Genomic DNA, 13935 nt, shown 5'->3' with positions numbered 1-13935 from the left:
AAAGGTTCAGTGACAGAAACGTACACACCCACACACATATACAACACCACACACAGCCATATGGGACCATGACCACTGCACAGTCACACTGATGGGATGCACAGCTCAGCTCAGATAAATGTACATACAAACTTCTGCATGAATCATGTGTTAAGTACTTGGCACAAACACATGCTCACTCCTAAAAGTACCGAGCTCATGTGGACTCTTGAGCCGGAGAACCTGGAAAATCTCTAGGTTTTATCAGCTGAGAAATTCTCTTTATAGCACATTTTATGGAGAAAAATTAGCAATCTGGAGAATCGTTGGACGTGGAAAAAAGTATATTTACAGGGAAACGGTTGCATCTAAGCCGTAATAAACAAAATAGCCTTTTGTTTCACAAAATAAGGCATCTTACCAGTACCAAAAACTGGAAAGAGAAAACTTTAAAAATAGACTCCTAAATAGTTGTGGAGGGATTGGATTTAAGTGCCAAAACCACATGATTACACAGCAGTTAAGAACAATTGACAGGAAATGGGATTTAACATTTGATACAATAATATGTTCTAATGAAAAAACGTACATTCAAATGCACAAGAACTGGCAGAAGGATTACAGGCTAATTGGGCAACAAGTATCTTATTATAATACTGAGTAATGCTTAGTACAAATTCATAGAAGTAAAACTACACTTACATTGAGAGCACTCTGCTGAATCCAATGCCAACAACACTTGCAACAACTTTGTAAAACAGAGACCGCAAGCTATCTTAGCACAGCAGCCTTCAGACTGGAAAACAGAATGTGTTGAAAGGGGGCCAAAAATTCCACTTGTGAACGTTTTCACCTGTTCTCGTTGTTGCAGGGCTATTCACACTCGCAGATAAAGAGGAAGAGAGAAGAAACAAGAGCCAGGGAGAGAAATGTCCCATATGTGCAGAGAAGCAGCTTAAATGCTTTAACCTATTGATACAAAAGTCACACAAAATAGAGACATGTTTGCAACCACATACTCAGTAGGATTCCACTTGAGTTGCAATTTACAAAAGGTCCTGAATGCAAGCCTGAGAATTTCTCTGGCAACAAACCACAACTTTCCTCTCCAAAGGTGAGGTAAAAATAGCCAATGTTAACCATTGAACACACTGATGATCACACCGACTGATGCTTCATCAATACATCAAATGGAGCAGCATCTTTACCCAAAATAGAAAAAACAACATATTTCTTGCAAAGTTATAACGGGGGACTCTGTGTGTAACATGATGTGGATCACACACTGTTCTCCACCCGTGGAACTATCACAAGCCCTGTAACAAACACCGCAAGCCAAACGTGGCCAATCTTGGCGCTTGGCTGCTCCATCTATAAAAGTGAGCATCCCCAACTGACTTTCAGGCGGCAGGGCTGAGGCTGGACGTCCCGACCCCGCTGATCTGCTGAGTGCAGAACCCTGCCGTCTCAGTATGGGCCCTGCCTAAGTGAAGGGGCCGATTTCCTCCACACAGAAACACATTCTTATTGTTCAGATACACATACACTCTCAGTTCAAAAGAGCATCACAGACAGATAATCAGGTTTCTTAGCCTTCAGTCATGTCTTGACTGTAACTTTTACCTGATAGGCTGCAGAGTTGTTGTAAGTGGTACTAATACCATAAAGAAAGAGACATACCTGGAGGGCAGGAGCACTCTTGGCCAACGTCCCTAGTTGTCCTTAATTTCGGCAACAGCACCACCACTTTCTGCAGGCAGAGAAAAAACACCTCAGTTTAAAATCCCAGTTCTAGACATGAATATATTTTTAATAAGGAAATCATTAAGAAAAATTACAGAGAATAAAAGATTTACAAAATCTCAATGACTAACAATAAAAAAAGTCTATATCATCTGTCTCCCATTATATAAAGCTCCAAAATTGAAAGGGCTACCTCAATTCCTTTTCCATTTGATCAAATTATAGGTTGGGGTCTCATCAGTGTTTATATCACTCTATAAAGAGCTTTAACTGTAAACGTAATTAGCCAGCTGCATGCAATGTTGACCCCTACGGTCATACATTAAAAACAAACTGATTTTAGGGGGAATAATTAGGGAGCAATTGCCAAAAAAGTGCCAAGTCTGTGCGTTTGTCAACCTCAGTGCACTTTTACGCACAAGTCTCTGTCAGAAGTTCACAAACACAATGTAGGCTGTTTATTTAATACAATAGAGGCCATTTAAGACAATAGATGCAATGTACCTCTTCCACGAATTTCCCTACTGATGAGCTCAGCTCTGGAGTTAGGGTCCCATCCTCGTTTAGACAAGCCCTGTGCGGCTGGAAGATGGAGGCTTTGTCCATCTGCATCTGCATTCGGCTCTCCAGCTGGAAGGTCTTGAGGCTCATCAGAAGACACACGGTGATGGAGCTCATAGACAGCAGCAGGCACAGAGCGATGGGAAAACCTGGAAGCCACCGCTGCACCGAAGACTTGGGCGCAAACTCACACACAGGCTTACTTTCCCCGATAGAGTGGCTGGCTGTATCCATTGTAAAATCCTGTTTACAGTCCTCTGGATGAACATAAAGTACCCCAAAAACGCCGTTTTGGAGGTGTAGTTTTACGGTTAAACTCAGGCTCCGTAGAGTAGACAGCGCACCTAACACAACACTGAACTCAAAGTTGAAAGTGCTGTCTTAAATTAGTCTGGAACAAGAGGCAGGAGCAGCGACAGTGCACACCGGGTTTACTCCAAACACATGGGAGCGATATGCATGCCAACCAGAGTGAAAGGCGCCTTCAAACGTACTGGACGTTGTTTCCTGTTGGGGAGTATCCACCATGGATGCACGACTGAAACTACCACTGGGGCCAATTGTTTGCCTCCCTAAAAGTTGCATGTTCAACTAGTTGAGATGCGCCCGCCCTGCTGACCACGTGGGAGGCTGCTGATTGACAGCTGAGAGACTGGCTCGGCACCTCAGCACTGTACGGTGTAGTCCAGGATGCTAATTGTTATTTTTCTAAAACCAATGCAGAATTTTTTGAAGTGAAGATAATGTGCCTTGTTGTGTGATAAACTGACATGTAAATATAGTTTACATTTCCAAACTTACAAACGGTTTCTGTGTTCAATACCTGACCCCAGCAGTGACTAGCCTATAGGCCTATTGTAAAAAAGAAGCATCTGGAGGATCATATAATATTGCAGATCCTTCAGCAAATGTTTAGTTCACAGAGAAGGACGTAATTCAATCAATATCTACTCTATTTAGAAACTTAAATAATACGAAAACTGCATGTATATTAGTTTTTGATGTCCGATAGTTTGGATTATCTTTCAGCCGGCAGTAGCTCAGTGCCTATATGACCTGACTGAAGCAGAGAGTCCCAATATGAGTATGGAAACGCAGTTTGGACTGGTACTGAGGAGCAAGGTCACATCACTGCTCATAACACTAAAATGGGTTAAATGCAAAGGCTAAATGCACTGTGTTGTGCGGTTAGCATTAACGATTAAGAGGTGTTTCTATTGCAATCTTTTATTTCCATTAGTTTCATTGTTATACCCAATTTCTACTTAATTATCATTTTTGAAAGGGTGCAGTTTTTCATTCTACAAGTGGTGTACAACGTTAATAGCATTAAACATTTTCTGTTGGCGCCGTGCTAGGAGCTCCAGGTCAAGATCCATCTATCATTTTAGTTAATGCTTTGCCACGACCATGTTAGCCCACAGTGCTCATCAGGCGGCACTCTTGCAGTAACCTGAAAGCTTTTTACTGCCACCCGGTGGTTACATGAAGCTACTGCAACTGAACATCTCAATCACTGCACACACAGGAGACATTATTATCATCTATTCACGTTTATTGAGAAAAATGTACACAATACTGCAAAAATCAGTGAAAAAAAAGAAATATCAATAACAAAATGTATGTACAAGGATTTTCTGCCCGCAATAGCTTTTTTTACATCCATAGTGCTGAATAAATTACTACTGGTAAGGCTGATGCTGGGTAAACCTAATCTCGTTCTGGTACATTCCTCACTTCACAATGCAGAAAGACAATGGACAAAATTGGACTTGAATTAAAAAAAGGCTTTTACCAGAATTAAATGAGCAAATAAATATAAATCAATTTGGGAATTCCTTACATCGGAAATGGCCACAGAAGATAACAGGGCTGGTTGATGAGTTTGATTGAGTAAGAACACACTGGCGTAGGAGAGGACACAGCAGAGCAGGGCAGAGGACTGATACAGTCAGCGAGGCCACACCTCTCCTGGAGAGGCAGGAAGTAGAGGCTGCGCTGTCACCATGAGAAACGTCATGGTGACAGCCAGGCCCTGACCAAGGTCACAGGGCAGAGCTTCAGTCTTTTTTGCTGCTGCTGGTGCTTCTGCGGCTGCTCTTGCTGCTGCTCTTGCGGTAGCAGGAGAAGAAGGGGTGCTGCAGGGCCTGCTCCAGACTGAGGCGCGTCGCTGGGTCGTACTCCAACATCTTCTCTACCAGATCGAACAGCTGGTGGTGGTCCTCGCCCTTAGACAGCATGTAATTCTGATGGGAAAAAAAAAGTGACAGTTAGTCTAAGAATACTAAATAAACAAATCATACTGATATTTTTTAGAAACAAAAAAGGTAGCTTACTTATATACAGTTCAAATGGTTGTCCTCTACATATCATACGTGTGAACTACATGCCGCATGGACAGACATTCTCTTACCTTGAGGGGTTTGCAGTGTTTCTTGACATATCTCCCAGAAGAGCTCTGTGGATCCCAGTCAAGCTTGCACCGATGGATATACCGCCGCTTCCTGTACACACGAAGATAAAACCATTTCTACGAGTTAGAAACATTTCTTTAAATTCTGTCTGCATTGTATATGTTCAGGAGGAAGCAAGATGGTAAAAAAACATCAAAAGTTTAAAATCCACATACTTTGTTTTCTGCATGAGTTTCATTGGGATGGGGCCCAGGACTCGCTCCATCATAGCAAGGTGCTCTTTACTGTCATGAGTCTGAAGGAGAAAACAATATCACTCTTAGCAAAATGCCATGGTAACTGATACAGTGCTTAAGGTGCTAGCATTCTTAATTGCACATAAACCAAAACTATCCAGGCTCTGGAAGCCTTTATCCTACCATACTGTTATTATAGTTGATATTAGAAAAACCCTGCTTCTTTATACCCACAGCATTACATTTAGCTAATACGTTTGTTACCAACTGTAAATATCATTTTTATATTGTAAGTATGATAATCAAATGCTAGCTCAAGTTTTGTCCTTGTCTGATATGAGACGCTAAGAGACAACACATATGATGACAGTATTGTTTCATTTGAGTTAAACAATAGTTGGTTTTACACGAGTGAACGTGTAGACGATCTTCTAAATATGCTCGAAATCAAGCTTTTCGTAAAGGACGATATGAGACCCAACCTATTCATTACTTGTAATACTTGGTTAAAGCCGTTCCCCATGAGTCATACCTGGAAGAGAGTATTTCCAAGGTAGTACTCAATGAGAATGCAGCCCACGCTCCAGACATCACAGGCATGGCCCCAGCCCAGATCTGAAAGAGGCAATGTTCCCTGAATAAGACATGTCTCTGCTGAAGGATCTGCATAAGATGCGTTAAAAACCGCCACATACCTAGAATGACTTCAGGAGCCCGGTAGTGACGGGTCGACACCACAGAGGTGTGGTGCTCGTGCTCATATGTGGCGTTACCAAAGTCCACAAGCTTCACATCTGGGTTCCTCAACGTCCGTTCATCCCGTTTCTGAGTACAAAAACACATCATGCTATAAAACAGCTGCACAAAATAACAGAACGTTTTAGAATGTGGCCAATGCTTCAGAAGGCATGAATGTTCTTGATAAAAATGTAAGATCCTTACCAGGTCAGGGTTGTACTGCATATTATATCCCGAATCAATGAAGAGAATATTCTCAGGCTTCAGGTCAGTGTGAGTCAGCTTGTTTTTATGCAGAACTGAAAGACAAGACCACACACACATTCAAAACCAATCCTTTAAACTGTATTCTCCATTTACAAATGTGTCCGTCACTCACATCGCACAGCTCTGATGATCTGGTACGCCATGGGCCTGATGTGTTCAATGGGGAACGGCTGGAAATTGTTCTCCTTGAGGTAATCGTAGGTGCTGAGGCCGAGCAGCTCAAAGGCAATACAAATGTGGCCGTGGTAGTCAAACCACTCCAGTATGTGTACGCAAGCACTAGAGAGGAGGAGAGGACATGCAGTCAGTTTCTTGAGATTGTAAATTCTGAAAATACATTGACCACTAGGTGGTGATCTGTATTAGTGGCCTGACTTACGATCTCTTATCCAAGTCGAGGGACTTCAACTGTTCAAGCACCTCTACCTCAGCCATAGCTGCCTCACGGTAGCGGTCTATGCTTTTAATGATCTTCAGAGCCAATCGAGCTCCATCACTGGAAACACACAACATACTTTTAATATCAAAATTGTGGGATAGTGAGTTTTTTTAATTTTAATTGAACTGTAAGGAATATTCTCGTACTTAGAGTGATCAATGCATTCGACGACCTTCCCAAAGGCCCCTTCTCCTAGAGTACACACAATCTCATCTACAGAAAATAGAAAGCTGAAGTTAGCACCACAGAACAGAAAAGGTGAAGCACTGCCTTTAGGCTGTTGCACTGCCTGATGTTTCATTGCTCTGTTTAGCTACACTTCTATAAACAGGCATCTGAACACTTGACTGCAACTCAATGCTAAATGTGTTACACTGACAAGCAGTATTTAAAAAAAAAAAAAAAAAGTATTAAATCTACTGGCCAAAATACAACAGCGTCTAAATTAATGTTTAGAAATAAAAACCAGACAACAAGAGAGTGAGAGACACAAAGTGTGATCAACAGTAGAAAAAAAAAGTATATATTCTATACATCTCGCTCTCAGCATGTCTCCACTGTGATAGATGAGGTGACCCTCGTCATCATCCTCAACACTCCTGGATCTTTTCCTGCTCCTGCGCTGTTGGCTCCTCCTCTGCACCCGGAACCGCCATCACATCAATAACCCATCAGTCAGCCACCACAATGCGACATCGTCATTCATTCAACCAGGCCAAGGGGGGAGGTGTAGGGGTGGATAGATTCGGCCCGTTCAGTAACACCGGCAGGCGAATGGACGGGAGGACGGAGCAGCAAATTCAAATTCAGCCCCGTCAGAGAAATTGGGCGGCAGCCACCACATAGTGTGTGTTACAGAAGAAAAACATGGCAACAAGATTTTCAGATGAGAGACTTTCTCAGAGTAGTACAGAAAAAAACTGAACTTGATTGATGACAGTCTATCTACATGTAGTTCTCTGTAACTCTTCCGAAACAAATACATTATTTACCATCACGTCCTATTACTGCAAACTAAGATTTAAGCACAAAAACAGGGTCCATTTTTTCTATAGAAAATCTTTTAACACTCACAGGGTCTTACTTGCTGAACCCCCTACTTGTCATTATTGAAAATCATGCTTAAATAGTTAAGAGTTGGATACACATAGAGACAAAGAGAAAGGTGTTAGGCATTGGCTTAACACCCATGATGGCCCATCTGATTTGGTGAAAAAGACAGGAGAGGGGAGAAGCGTGGAGAAGGATTTTCCCGTACCGTGGAAGACCTGGGGCGAGAGGGGCTCCGCCTGCGCCCTCGGTGCCGGCGGCTGCTTCGCCTGCTGCGACCGCTGCGCCCGGACGACTTGCTGTAGTGGTGCCAGTCACGCTCTCTGTCCCTGTAGGTCCCTTCACGACTGTCCTCCTCACAGGCCATGCCAAAACTGGGATCCCGTGTGGGTCTTTCCCAAGAATCCAGCCTACGGTTCTGACTGCGGGTCTCCAAGTAATGCCTGCAGTCAAACAGAAAAAGGACCAAAACAAATCAAAACCAGGGAGCAGAAAGTCAGGTCGGAAACAGCCTGGCTCCCTGTCTGTGATAACGCTCTCGAATGAAGACTGCATATGATGGTGCTAATAGTCTGCCACTTGCTTGACACTCTACCCTGAGCCTTTTATGTCACGTTTGTAATTAGCAACAAGCTGATTTGCAGCCACCAAATACCCAACGTCCTGCTTAATGAGAGGCCATGGTTCAGAGAGAATTATATTAACTCTCCGTCACTACGTAGGTAGTGCTTTTTGTGGTATGCAAATTCAACATGTGACGTAACAGGCGGTTATAACATTTATAAAGCCATCTCATTGGCAACTGTAAGCATTCCTTGAATCCTGTTCAACCTGACAGAAAGCCACATTTGCTGACAGTGAGGAAAGGAAAGATGCGGAAAGCTTTTCACCACGACGTGCTGTGCAATATGTTCTGTGATTCTGCACCTGCATAGCTACTCTACAAGTGAACTGTGTTGTACCATATTTATCAAGGCCAGGGAAATGTGTTTGTTGCTTATAAAACATAATTTTTTCCATTACCTGCCAACAGTTCCTTTAATATGCCTTGCTGAAAGTAATCCTAGAGTTTGCTTATTAAGGTTGGTCTCATTAGAATGTTTGCAATGGCTTCCAGCACACCCACACTGCAGGCCATGTTAGCACCTTAGCATCTAAAAGGGATCAAGAAACCCCTAGAGCCCTGGCACCCTGCTGGTGTCAGTTGTCTTCCAGAAAGAAGTCTGCCCCCCTACAGAATTAAAATTAGAGTAGAGCTGGAAACATCTACCCCTGGGCCATCAACAAAGAGAGAATTGCAAAACGTATTAACATCGCAAACTGAGGGAAAGTGGGTTCTTATTCTAAGTGTATTTAATTACAAAAACACAAAAGGAATGGATATACAAGACTTACCTTGTAGCACAGGCAAAGGACTGGTTGTTTACTAAACTGAAGTCTTATAAAAGTAACTAAAAGTTCAGCTCAAACCATGGCAGTACAACTCAATCTTAATCTAAAACGTAGAAACCGTATTGAGGGAATTATCCTATACATTTTCACAGAATGACTATAATTCAAATCTTAATGATCTACATGTCTAAATAGTTGCTCCCTAACTAGCTTAACCAGTGTAATAGCATCCATTTAGCATATTAAGACAGGTATGATCTGGCCCTTCCTACATCCAGGACATGGTTAAACTGTACACCCCAGCACGTGCACTCTGCATCAGCCAAACGGCTCGCTGCACCCGCACTGCGAGGGTGACCCAAGTTCCCATCAGCAAAAACACGTGGGTTTGCTATCCTGGCTCCAAAATGGTGGAATGAGCTCCCCATTGAAATCAGGACAGCAGAAAGCTTACACATCTTCCGGCGCAGACTGAAAACTCATCTCTTTCGACTCCACTTCGAGCGATAGAATTACTAACAAAGCACTTATATACTAATAAAGGGCTGGCTTATCTAAAGCCAGTCGAGTAGCACTTGAAATGTTTTAGCTCTATGAAACCTGATGTACTTATATGATCCTGTTTTCTTCAAGTTTGTATTTTGTTGGTCGAACGCACTTATTGCAAGTCACTTTGAATAAAAGTGTCAGCTAAATGCAATGTAATGTATTACACACGAACAACAAATCTGAAATAATGCAGATCTGACCGGATTGTTGACATATCTGCCATTTCGATGTTGGGTTACAAATATGATTTTAGGGATAAAGTAGTAGACAGTATATATCCTTTATTTGTGCATGTTCCCATATGTTATAAAATATTTGTGTAACAGCTGTTCCACAGGAGGTCCATACATTGCATTTGTTCCACAAAACCCAGGTGGAAATTATAGTATATTTAACACTTAGCCATTCTCCTGGGCATTACTGGATATAATGAATAATGTTCTCCTCAGTTAAAATGAAGGTTATACAAAATTTGAAAATGGTACTTTACAAAAAAAAATACTGAAAGATATTTACCCGTCATAGGTCCGGTGGTGAAGTTGAGTTCTTCTTGACTTGTTTTCTCTTTCACTGCTATGTGAAAACTGTTTCTTTCGCTTACGACACTCCATTCTCTCCTCCCAGCTATACTCATCAAGCCAGACACCTGGGGAGCGCATTCGCTTCGACTGGCGCATCTGAAAGACATGGGAAACAGGTCAAAATGGAATTTCACTGCATTGGGGGATTGTTTCCAGAGATGCTGCTCAAATGTAAAAGAACATTCAACTGCCTATCGTGCATTTGGTGGGGGTGTAGCCAGATTCTCGCTTCATCTTCTCAAATGAGAACAAGTATATATATATATATATCATTGAAAAATATAAATATATCCAAGTGTTGGACAGTGTCAAACTGCCCAATTTGGGCTCTGACAAGACGTTGTTGGTTAATGTTTTTAAGTAGGTTTTAACATTATGAATCAATGGGGAAACTTTTCATAAAAAATAAGATCACACCGAAAAAGTGCTCATCCGTTGCAGCTCTAAAACGATCGCAAAACAGAACATTCTTCATAATAATTGCGCAACGTTAGCAGGTTGAAAACATTGCAGTGCATTACAAGTAATGACGTTAATAATAAAAAACTAAAATACTAACGGATAAAGCGTTATATTAAACGTAGGTTGATAAAAATGCCATACGGGTGGCATAAAACGTGGAGAAGCTATAACGCTGGCCGACGTAGGGCGATGTCAGGCCGTAGATCTTCAGTTATCATGCAGTTCCAGAAACTTCGACCATTCAAATCTTAATCGATTGCTGAAATGATATAAGGTAATTTGCAACTCAAAATGAGGCAAATGTCTTTGTTAAGTCTTTAATTGGAAGGTTAACCAGTCGATGGCTCGACGTAAATAAAGCATCGAGTCGTCGACCCAAAGGCCCGTCGAGCAGGCTAACTAATGCTAGCTTTTAAACTTTAGCCACAACAACACGCACATTAAGTGAGTGAGCCTACCTTTGAAATTAATACATTTTAAAATGTGAGTAGTAGCAACAAGCGATGTTTACTGTCAAAACTATATTTAGTGCCACCCAAACATTCCTACTTAACCTGTTGAAAGTATTCGATGGAATAAATTCTCGTAGCAAGTCACAGCTAATTAGCGACAGAGATCTGCCATGGCGGCCGTACTTCGAGTTTTGGAAAGCTAACTAGCTAAAGTTGGCTAAAAATATAAGGGAATGTTCCATGGCTTAACTATTGGCAACATAATTAAGTGTCAGCTAACCATGATTCAAGAAGTGGACTTACCTGGTGTTTCAATTAATGAGATTCGATAGTGTATGTTAGGTTATGTTAAAAATGCGAACAAAGGATAAAAAGGTTCCGACTAGCCGTCTTCAAAGATGGCGATCTGTGCCTGATTCCGAGGGAAGTTGAACGTCGTCAAACAAATCCAATGACGCAATAGCAACGCCCCCTGCTATGAAACATGGGCTTTTCTTTCCTGAGTTTATCCTTACAGGTAAAATAAAGCGCAAAGCCAAAGAGGCTCCCGTGTAAAATGTGCAATGTCCCCTGTTGAACATTGCATGGAAATGTACAATATCCACTGTTTAAAATGCATTAATCCATTCTCTCCTCTCTTGATGATCGGGCAGAATATTTAGTAGGCTACTTGTTTTAATATTGCTTTAACAGCCCACATTATTTTTGATCTATTTTACTTTAGCATATATGTACATTATCTATGGTCACACAAAGAGGAGAAGAAAGACCTAAATGCCTTTAGACATAAAGGCATTAGGCCACCATTCATTCAAACAATATCACAATTTGATACAGTTCAAATTTATTTGGATGATGGTTATTCTTACCCATGCCTTGTTTGTTTTTTTAAGTTTTCTTCCATAATTTCCATCTACATTCATTTGTTCAGACCGAGAATTGGATTAAACAAACACACTTCAAAAAACAATGGAGTAAACGGCCCATTATACAACTTGCCTGAGATACTAAACGCAGGGTAACTAGACCCACGATCCTTCGCTTTGAATTGTGGGAAAGAAATGTCTGCGCCCTGTGTTCATACTGAGGAACACCTTACCTAAATGTATTTACTGACTTTTTGAAATTGTAAACGAAGACCTCTTAATAAGGCCAAGTGTAGATAGGTGTTTTGGTTAAAAACATTAATCTGAAGATGTCGGAAAATACGCAGAAGGACAGGGTCTCTGGAAATGCCCTCACCGGAGCTATTATTTCTGAAATGCTGGGGAAGAACTTCGAGAGACTGCCTGACTTTGATAAGAAACTCTTCCTCTACGGACCCTTGTATCTGGCGGGGAACGGGGCTCTTGCAGGATTGATATCCAACAGCTTGTATCGCAGAGGCCTGAATGTCACGCAGGCGGCCATCTCCTCCAGCCTGCCGCTGGCTGTGATGCCCTTCCTGACAACATTTGCCCTTTACAACGGTGCAGTGTCCGGCCCCCTGCTGTCCGGGGATCTCAACTGTCCCACCTGTGCCCTGATCCGGGGTGCACTTGTTGGCGTGTTCGGTGGTGGCCTGTACCCTATCCTCCTGGCTCTACCTGTGAACTTTGGGCTTGCATCCAGGTACAATACAGCACCGATGCCAGAGAAGGGCAACATGTTCCGGTACTGGATGGACCTCTCCAAACCGGTCCTGAGGAAAATGAGAGCGGTGATTCTGCTCCAGGCGGTCTTTGGCACTTACCTGGCCTCCAGGCACTTTGACACGTACACCAAACTGGCGGAGTTAACATTTGACCCAAAGGAAGAAGAACTCAAAGACTAACATGTACTAAACCCAAAAATTAAATTTGTTTTAAGTCATTCTCAACGCCCCTTGGTTGGTATATCATGTGCTTATCAAATTAATCATCTCAAGTGGAATGTACCTGAGATATTTTTCCACCACAAATTAAATGATGTTTCTTTTATAAAATTGCCTGTATGTCTATATTATCATTTACATTATAATACATACATTATGTAGTATTTATTAGTTTATTTTTGCAGGATAAAATAATTTCATTCAATTCCTGCATGTGGTATTTATCACATATCACATTTATCGCTTATCTTAATCGTTATATGTCCTTAATAATTTAGGCTGAAAAAATGAATTGACGTCATCTTCAAAAATGTAATCGTCAACCATTTTGATAATTGGTAAAGTCATTAAAACATATCTGCTGGTTTCAGTCACTCATAAGTTTCTATTTTGTTTAACATTTGAAATTGCATACTTTTGGATAAAAGAGAAGAAAAGCCGTTCACACAGATCTAAAAGCAAAGAAAAGGACAATGCTGAAAAGGATGAGAAGCATTGCAAACACAAGGCAAAGAAAAAAGATAAATCTCAAATCCGCAGTAAAAGTAAAGAGAAGAGTAAGAGGTCAAAAAGCAGAGAGAAGAGTCACAAAGACAAAAGTGAGGACAGAAAAGGTCGCTCGAGGAGCAAAGACCAAAATAAGAAAGAAAAGCAGTCAGAGTCTGATCACAGTAGAGATAGAAATAAGAGTCATGAGTCTGATAAAAAGCCTAAAGAGGATGCCAAAGGTAAAAACGGTGAGAAGATTAGGACAAAGTCACAAAGAAAGGAAAGACACAGTTCAAAATAGGAAACTTACGGAAGACCTGGACTGACACCAGTACGCTCGGGGCTGGTGTAGGGTGTTACACTTGGTAGAAGTGAAAGCGATAGCTAATGTTATGAGCATGTAAAATGTTAACAGATTAATGTGAAGTTCAAATGATTTAAGAAGTTTAAACTATTCGTCTCCGGTGTTTACTGTAGGTTTATATTTGTGAGAACCTGGCAAAATGTGAGGGGTGGTAATGACTACTAAAATACTTTGGACAACACTATTTAGACAGTAAAGTTATTGGTGCCACCAATCAATACAGCTTCATGAATTAAGGGGTGTGAACCATGCACAAAGGTTTCTAAAGATGCCAAGGATCTGTAAGAAAATCAACAAAAGAAGTTCATGTGACAAATACTTATCCTGAACCTCTTACCTACCAAATTGACCAGGAAAAAAGGGAAAA

At 41.4% G+C, this 13935-nt stretch overlaps 3 protein-coding genes across 4 annotated transcripts; 1 reads left to right on the top strand and 2 right to left on the bottom strand.

Annotated features, from left to right (window-relative positions):
• Positions 1 to 1379: 1379 nt before the first annotated feature.
• On the bottom strand, positions 1380 to 2899 carry LOC104966358 (collagen alpha-1(XXIII) chain). Its single transcript, XM_010795547.1, has 3 exons — positions 2227 to 2899; positions 1660 to 1729; positions 1380 to 1483 (listed from the first exon to the last, which is right to left on the bottom strand). The coding sequence occupies exons 1-3, from the start codon at positions 2515 to 2517 to the stop codon at positions 1380 to 1382; spliced, it is 465 nt and encodes a 154-aa protein (XP_010793849.1). The 5' UTR covers positions 2518 to 2899.
• Positions 2900 to 3820: 921 nt separating this feature from the next.
• On the bottom strand, positions 3821 to 11284 carry LOC104965698 (dual specificity protein kinase CLK4-like). 2 transcript variants are annotated; one of them, XM_010794703.1, is made up of 13 exons: positions 11167 to 11284; positions 9885 to 10045; positions 7636 to 7870; positions 6912 to 7014; positions 6524 to 6590; positions 6318 to 6434; positions 6051 to 6217; positions 5876 to 5970; positions 5629 to 5758; positions 5466 to 5548; positions 4913 to 4992; positions 4697 to 4787; positions 3821 to 4529 (listed from the first exon to the last, which is right to left on the bottom strand). In XM_010794703.1, the coding sequence occupies exons 2-13, from the start codon at positions 10043 to 10045 to the stop codon at positions 4344 to 4346; spliced, it is 1515 nt and encodes a 504-aa protein (XP_010793005.1). In that variant the 5' UTR covers positions 11167 to 11284; the 3' UTR covers positions 3821 to 4343. The 2 variants fall into 2 exon arrangements, with proteins under 2 accessions (XP_010793005.1, XP_010793006.1); XM_010794704.1 differs by lacking the exons at positions 7636 to 7870; positions 9885 to 10045; positions 11167 to 11284 and having other exon boundaries at positions 6912 to 7554.
• A 610-nt stretch (positions 11285 to 11894) lies between these two features.
• On the top strand, positions 11895 to 12826 carry tmem126a (transmembrane protein 126A). The gene has a single exon (XM_010794702.1). It carries the CDS (start codon positions 12059 to 12061, stop codon positions 12674 to 12676), a length of 618 nt encoding a protein of 205 aa, XP_010793004.1. The 5' UTR covers positions 11895 to 12058; the 3' UTR covers positions 12677 to 12826.
• The last annotated feature ends 1109 nt before the right edge of the window (positions 12827 to 13935 follow it).

This window comes from Notothenia coriiceps, unplaced genomic scaffold, assembly GCF_000735185.1.
Source record: "Notothenia coriiceps isolate Sejong01 unplaced genomic scaffold, NC01 NC01_scaffold00037246, whole genome shotgun sequence".
NCBI lineage: Eukaryota > Metazoa > Chordata > Actinopteri > Perciformes > Nototheniidae > Notothenia > Notothenia coriiceps.
The sequence above is the reverse complement of the archived record's forward strand: the minus strand, read 5'-3'. Positions and strand labels throughout refer to the sequence as shown.